The sequence below is a fragment of the Miscanthus floridulus genome, chromosome 5 (genome assembly GCF_019320115.1).
Source record: "Miscanthus floridulus cultivar M001 chromosome 5, ASM1932011v1, whole genome shotgun sequence".
In the NCBI taxonomy this organism is placed as follows: domain Eukaryota; kingdom Viridiplantae; phylum Streptophyta; class Magnoliopsida; order Poales; family Poaceae; genus Miscanthus; species Miscanthus floridulus.
The window spans coordinates 128186626-128194041 of NC_089584.1; the positions used below are offsets into that span (position 1 = coordinate 128186626).

The 7416-nt window shown below is 54.8% G+C and overlaps 1 protein-coding gene across 1 annotated transcript; it reads left to right on the forward strand.

The window, feature by feature from the left end:
* Positions 1-386: 386 nt before the first annotated feature.
* On the forward strand, positions 387-2678 carry LOC136450727 (probable protein phosphatase 2C 9). Its single transcript, XM_066451315.1, has 4 exons — positions 387-1387; positions 1471-1800; positions 1925-2030; positions 2123-2678. Exons 1-4 carry the CDS (start codon positions 905-907, stop codon positions 2503-2505), a joined length of 1302 nt encoding a protein of 433 aa, XP_066307412.1. The 5' UTR covers positions 387-904; the 3' UTR covers positions 2506-2678.
* Positions 2679-7416: the final 4738 nt, after the last annotated feature.

The following is a 7416-nucleotide window of genomic DNA, read 5'->3' on the forward strand; positions in this document are numbered from 1 at the left end:
TCACCTCCCCTCACCAGTCACCACTCACCAACAACGTGGCCACGCCAGCGCCCAACCACCGCCCGCCCGCCCGCCTCCCCCCACGCAAGCCCTCTACACGTGTCCACCCGTGCCGCGACCGACCACCCTCCCACTGATTGCGACCGCCCCAAACCACGTGTCCCTTCTCCGTGACTACACCCGTGCACGCTCCCGCGGTAGCTCTTTCTCCCTGGCAGGTGGGCAACGCTTCGACCTGTCCCCACATGTCATTGGCGAAGAATCCTGTGGGCTCCAACGTAGAGTGGTAGGGAAGAGTAAAATGGAGCCCAGATATTTTCTGGGCAACCCAAGAGACAGAGGCCATGTGGTGGGGACCGCACGGCATCAATTAAATCAGCTGCCGAGGCGGACTGCGCCACCGGGGAGCGCCACGTGTGCGCAGCACGGGGATTAGGCGATAACACCGGCGTCGTGGTCGCGTCGCCCGCCTCGGAGGCCTGATGGACACCACGTGTCGACCGCGCTGGGCAAGATACCAACACGCGTCCAGATCCTCCCAGGACGGACGGCCCCGATGCGCCGGACCAGGACCACGTCGCAACAACTGTACCTGTCGAGGCCCGCTGCCCGTGACGGCGACGGGCACCTGCCCCTGCCCGCCTCGCCTCCTCTTCCTCCCCCCTCTCTCTCTCTACTTCCCCCGAAGCCTTCGTGCCCGATTCGCCTCGCTACTGCGCTGCTGTCTACTGCTGCTATTTTTCCATTTCCATTGCATCCATTTCCGGGGGGACAGAGCGGAGGAGGGGTCGCCTGCGTTGCTTCGCGTGGGGAGCGTGCTTCGTTTAGGCCCCTCGCCAATTTCCGAGGGCGACGGCGACGTGCGCTCGGCGGGCGGGCAGAGAAAATCTAGGTAGCCTGGGGCATGCCGGACGCGCCTGTACGTAACGTACGCGCCGTTGTGGGAGACATCCACTTGCTCTTGCCTCCAATGGCCGAGATCTGCTGCGAGGAAGCCAAGTCCACGCCAGCAACCGCCGTGGCTGCGGCTTCAGTCTCCGCCGCGGCCGCCGCCGTGGCAGTCGCCTCCTCCGCGTTAGAGAGGAGGCGACGCAGGTTGGAGATGAGGAGGTTCCGCATCGCGAGCGATCCCGAGGCGCCGGTCGCGGGGGACGTCCGCGCCGCCAAGCGCCAGAGGCTGGCGCGCACGCTGTCCGGCTCCTGCCCCGACGCGGGCTCGGACTCCGACAGACGGGCCCTGCCGGAGCGGTTGCCCAGGTACGGGGTCACCTCCGTCTGCGGCCGACGTCGCGAGATGGAGGACACGGTCTCCATCAGGCCGGACTTCCTGCCCGGCACCAGCAAGCAACACTTCTTCGGCGTCTTCGACGGCCACGGCTGCTCCCACGTACGGCATACACGAACATCTAGGAATTTAAATGTGTGTGTAGAGTTCTGTATGCTGATCGCAGTTTCGCGCTATTACTGTAGGTAGCAACGATATGCCAGGACATGATGCATGAGGTGGTCGCGGACGAGCACAGGAAGTCAGGTTCTGGCGAAGAGACGGCGTGGAAGGGCGTGATGGAGAGGAGCTTCGCGCGATTGGACGAGCAGGCCGCCAGCTGGGCGACCAGCCGCAGCCGCGACGAGCCCGCCTGCAGGTGCGAGCAGCAGATGCCCTTGCGTTGCGATCACGTGGGGTCCACCGCAGTGGTCGCCGTCGTCAGCCCCACCCACATAGTCGTCGCCAACGCCGGCGACTCGCGCGCCGTCCTCTCCCGCGCCGGCGTCCCCGTTCCGCTCTCCGTCGACCACAAGGTCTGTATCACACTGCTCTCGTGCATCACGGTTCACGGATCACGGGGCGCTGCTCCTCCCTCCCATCCCGCGTCTTCGTAACTTGTCCACGAGCTTGACGTGCTCAATTTCCTGATTCGTTCAGCCTGACCGCCCTGACGAGCTGGCGCGCATCGAGGCGGCGGGCGGCCGCGTCATTTACTGGGATGGTGCTCGTGTTCTCGGCGTTCTCGCCATGTCTCGAGCCATAGGTGAGCTCTAGTTTGACTCGCCCTTGCCACTGGGTCGTTTTAGCGGCCACTCGCTGGACTGGATTTGAACTGACCGGCTCATGCGCGCGCAGGCGATGGATACCTAAAGCCGTTCGTGTCGTCGGAGCCGGAGGTAACGGTGACGGAGCGCACCGACGACGACGAGTGCCTGATCCTGGCCAGCGACGGCCTGTGGGACGTCGTGACCAACGAGATGGCGTGCGAGGTCGTCCGGGCGTGCTTCCGCAGCAACGGTCCGCCGGCGCCGGCCGCCCGGCCGAACAGCGTGGCTGCCCTCCCGGCAGCCGACTCGGACGCCGAGAACGGACCCGCGGTTGTCAAGGGCGGCGTGAGCAAGGAGGATTCCGACAAGGCGTGCTACGACGCGGCCATGCTGCTGGCGAAGCTGGCGCTGGCCCGGCGGAGCGCCGACAATGTTAGCGTGGTCGTCGTGGATCTCCGCCGGGGGATATGACGATTCTTGGAGGAGAGCAAAATCATGTGCTCCATGATTGCTCTCTTTTAGCCCTTTTGAAATCCATTCAACCTAATTTCTCCCCCATTTTTACCATCCTTCTATTTTGATTTAGTATTAATAGTAGTTACTGATCAGATGAATATAATATACGCTTTTTTTCTTCTCTCAAACGAGGAATTAAAGCCAGTCGGAACAAGGAACAAGAACCGCGAATTGTTGGATCTTGGCCTAGCATGCACAGATGCACAATGTAGTGCCTGCCAATCGTTAATCACAACTTTTTGGCCGTTGATTAATAACATGCTAAAAGTGTTTATTCCATCCTTTGACTAAACTAGATTAACGGGGCGATGATAGGTGCAGAAATTGGCGCATCACCACGCAGGAAGCTTGAAAAGGTGTTTACTTCTGGACTACTGACCGTGACTCGTGCTAAGAGCACGTTTAGCGGGAGCAGATGGTGATTGGTTGGCCCCCGCAGGCGGCAGGATTCGGAGACAGATTAACAAAGGGCACGGCAAGATGCTGATCTATTCGTGGGCCCGGCCGGTGGGACGAGTGAACGGAAATGCTCCGAAGTTTTCGTTTACGGAAATAAGAGCATCTCCAAGAGTATTCTATATTTTCTTTCTAAAAACATGTACTTTTACAACTCCTAAAATGATATTGGGAGGAATCATAAAGGTTATCTCCAAGAGTTTCTAATAATTCACTTTAAAAAAAATCTAAATTTGGCACCACAAGCTACGAGAAGCTGCCGCCGGCGAGGTCTCAGTCTGACCTCGTCCATGCCAATCGGCGCGGCCGGCCTTCCATCCCCTATCCCCTAGACCCCTACGACGACGACGACGACGATGCCTGCATCCGTCTCGCAGTGCCTCAACAATTATAATTAGGTTAATAAAATCAACCAACTAATCGATCCGGCAGCCGCGACGGCCTACCGAACCAAATAAATCAAACTAGTACTACTACTACTCCGGCCGACCAGGCTCAGCAGCAGCGTTGCCGGCTCCTCCGCCTTGCAGTGCCTCCGTATGGCCGCGTACGAGTAGGACCCGCTGCTCGCGGGGTTGTTGCCCGCGGTTGTTCGTGCCCGCCGCGGCGTATGAGGAGCTGGAAGCCCCTGCCGCGGCCGTGGTCTGTCTTCTTGAAGTCGATCAGGCCGCCGTCGGCGTACGGCGAGTCGATGAGCCATCCCCACCGTGGACGTGCAGTCTTGCCGACCCCGGCGACGTCGAGGAGGCCGGCAAGCTCCGGTCGGTGCTCGGGAGGCTCCTGCACGAGTACGCCCTGGGGCAGCGAGCACGCCGAGCAGGTGGCGAAGCGCGTGCTCATGGCCATGGCGCGGCTGCTGGGGTTCGGCGAGGGGTTCTTCCTCGACTGAGTCGGCGAGAAGGGCGGCACGCCGGCACGTACGCACGGTTCACCTGGTCGCGGCAGGATCCGCGCGAGCGCAACTGCGCGTATCTTTACGCGCAAAGGACTCAGTTTTTAGAAGTGCTAAAAGATTAGGAGTTGATTTTAGAAACTGTTGGACACCTGTTTTTCTTAATTTTGCTAAAAAATTTAGATTAGGAGAGTGTTTTAGAAACTCTCGGAGATGCTCTAAAAAACACGAGCAATGGTTGGGATCGACGTGTCCTGCCTCTCCCTTTCCCTTTCCCTTTCCCTTTCGCCCTCGGCGTCGTGCGTTGGCGACGGAGCAGCGATCGACCGGTCGGGTTAGGCGCCGCGAAGCCATTATTGAGGCCTGCGCCGCACCAGCGCCGCGCCTTTTGGCCCGCCCGCGACCGCGATAGCTGCGCTCGCCCGACGCCCTCGACACGTCTGTGTCTGTCTGGAGCGCTACGGCGGGGGCGTGCCGGGAGTTCGCGCCGCTCGCACATGGCGCGGCTGGTTGCCAGGGGCTGGGCGTTCCTGGATGTCGGAGAGACCGTAAGGTAGGTCCGTGCGCAGCATGGTGCCATGGGCCCATGGTGGGCGAGTGACTGTGTGCTGAGTCGAACCGCGTTGCTGAATTATTGATGCCCGTACGCGTCCTCCCGCGCCATGCCGGCGGGCCGCACGCCACACTCCCACGAATATCGGCGTTGGCCGTTGGAGCAGGGGCAAGTCGAGCCGCCGAGGAGGGAGTTCTGGAGACGCAACGCAACAATTCTCTCTTTTTTTTTCGTCCCGCGAAGTGCCGGGCACGTCTGGGCTGGGCTGGCGAGCCGGACGTAGAATTCACACAAAAGCGAGCGCATCGCCGTCGGATCTAGCAAAGGATCAAAAGGAAGATATGTCCGGCTATGGGGGCTATCGGCCTACTCCATCTCGAAGGAATTTGGGATGGGAAAGCCATCGACCATCGTGCTGTCGAAAAGCGGATCTGGAACGCTCCTGCGTTGCTGCGTGCTCTTTTGCGCATGCCATCAGCGCGTCGGCTCCACATCCAATCAGCCATGCTTTTGTTATCCACCATCCGGTCATGAGATGACGGGCATCAGGCGTAATAAACCTACAAGGTTACAATAATTCGAATTAAATTATTGGGTTCCAAAGGAACCTAAAACTAGTGGTATAGATAAAGGCTTTAGGCCACACGTTATTATATGATCCATGGCCAGTGGTGTCTATTCTGAAAATTATGAACTGGAGTTAATCACAGAAATACATAGAAGCAGCTATTTTTTTTTCTAAACTATGAATTGAAAATAAATGTAAGAGGTTGTTTGGATCCTTTTATTTGGTGGAATTGAATTATACTTTATAAATTAGGTTATTTGGCTTAGAATTTGACATTTCATCACTTTCTAATATAAGCCTATCTTGAAATTCATGTGGAGGATGCGGCCCAACAGCCCAAGGCTCAACAACAAAAATAGCAGTGCATAGAAGTCAACCACAGAATGCACCTCTGCTGCCACCTCTTGTAATGAGTGCCCTCAAAGACATTCGGTTTCAGCATACTCGCAAAGCCAACTACCAAAAATTGCCTATCACGTTTTTGGATTGTTAGAATATTAGGCAATTTTAGCAGCAAATTAATCCAGAAAAAGACATTAAACAAAATGATCATGTTGGTGACATCATATATGTGCTTGTGTGTCTTAAACGTGACGAGCATGTAGATGATACTCAAACTAAGGATTGATAGCCAAGACCTTAGAAGATTCGTTCTAGAAATATACCCAGCGGCAAAGCCGGATACACTCGACGACATAGTGCCTGTCGGTGTAGTCCCGCTCGTTGCAGTGCAGACGAGAAGAGTGCCGATCAGCAGAGGATCTTCAACGTGCGCTGCACCGGGAAGAAGAGGACGTAGACGTAGCGAGTAGTCGTGTCGCCAGCGACAGTCCCAAAAAACGTGATTGTCGCCCTTCACCCGAGCAGGTGAACACGAAGACGACAGGCGTTCCAGAGGCCCTACTCTCCCAGTTCCAGTGCGGGCATGAACCGGGACGAGGAGAACCAAAGAGTAGCTGAATATGTAGTGGAAGCAAGAGGAATGACTGACGGAGGAGCTCGGAATATATGCTCGCGGTGGGGAAGCGAAGAGGCTCGGGAAAAAAAACTCCCGCAATGAAGCCACCTCCAACATAAAAGAGAGTAGCTCCCGTAATTATGCGGATTGAGTGGCAAAACCACTCCCGTCCCGTCCGCTCGCCGCATACCTGTCACGCCCACGCCTAAGCCCCGGCCCGGCCGGCGACGGCGGCAGCGCGTGCGCGTACGTGTGACACACCCATGTCCTTTTCTCAGCTTCTCAATATAGATAGACAATGTCCAGCCATATAAACCGAGTCAACGTCTTTTTAAAATCCCGTTCGGTATTAAACCATATATCACGTATTATTACGGGTCATAGAGTTTGATTTATTAAATATTATATGGGCCAAGCCCATAATATATCCAACAATCCCCACCAAACTCTAGGGTTCGTAGTAAAATAGTCTCAAAACCATATTTCTTCGATATACCAGAGTTTTGATGGAGACTGTTAAGTTGAACATACATCTAGAGCAGCAGTTACATTCAGTTACAGCTGAACAATGAACTATACCTTGAATTGACAGTTTCGTGTGAGGTGAGTTTCAATAAAGTTCTTATTTGATACTAGACTACAACAAGCATCCCCTCTATTTGAAGCATATAAGTCACACTTCAAGGCCTTTCCGGAGTATCTAGAGATTACCCACATCTCATAAATTATGACTAGCAATCGAACTCATATAGGTGTGTTCCTTCTAGGATGTTCTGTAGGACAACATCCCTGCTTAAATAAGCCACTCGGTTCACATTAAGGAATTGACCATCATGCCTAACAGCATTGGAGAAACAAGTGCATCTCAAACGATTCGGACCTTAGCATAAAGGGTTTCTCCCTCAGTCAACCACTAGCTTGTTTCACCATCCTACTTCATGGGATCTCCGATCACATAGGACAGGTTGCCACTATGGAATAACTTCATGTGGGTCTCAAGCCCAACTCCCTCGATGCACATTCTATCACATTGCATGACAGACCCTTTGTGAATTGATCTGCCAGATTCTTTGATGTATAGACATAGTCCAATGCAATTACTCTGGAGTTTCTCAGTTTTCTGACAGATTTTAATCGCCTTTTCACATGTCTTGTAGACTTCATGTTGTCCCTCGAACTGTTCACTTTGATTATCACCGTTTGGTTATCATAGTTCATAAAAATGGTCGATATCAGTTTTTCAACTACTGGTAAATCCATTAGGAGTTCACGAAGCCACTCGGCCTCAGCGCCAACGGTGTTTAATGCTGTGAGTTCTGCTTTTATTGTAGACTTCGTTAAAACGGTCTGCTTGCAAGACTTCCAGAAAACAGCGCCACCTCCAAGCAAGAACGCGTATTCGCTTGTGGCATACAGTTCATCAGCATCAGATATCCAGT

Bases quoted from the DNA above. Each gene is read 5' to 3' on its own strand.
- LOC136450727 (XM_066451315.1), top strand. From the start codon at position 905: ATGCCGGACGCGCCTGTACGTAACGTACGCGCCGTTGTGGGAGACATC. The intron at 1,801-1,924 runs GTCTGTATCACA...TGATTCGTTCAG, and splicing joins CGCTCTCCGTCGACCACAAG to CCTGACCGCCCTGACGAGCT. The intron at 2,031-2,122 runs GTGAGCTCTAGT...ATGCGCGCGCAG, and splicing joins CGCCATGTCTCGAGCCATAG to GCGATGGATACCTAAAGCCG.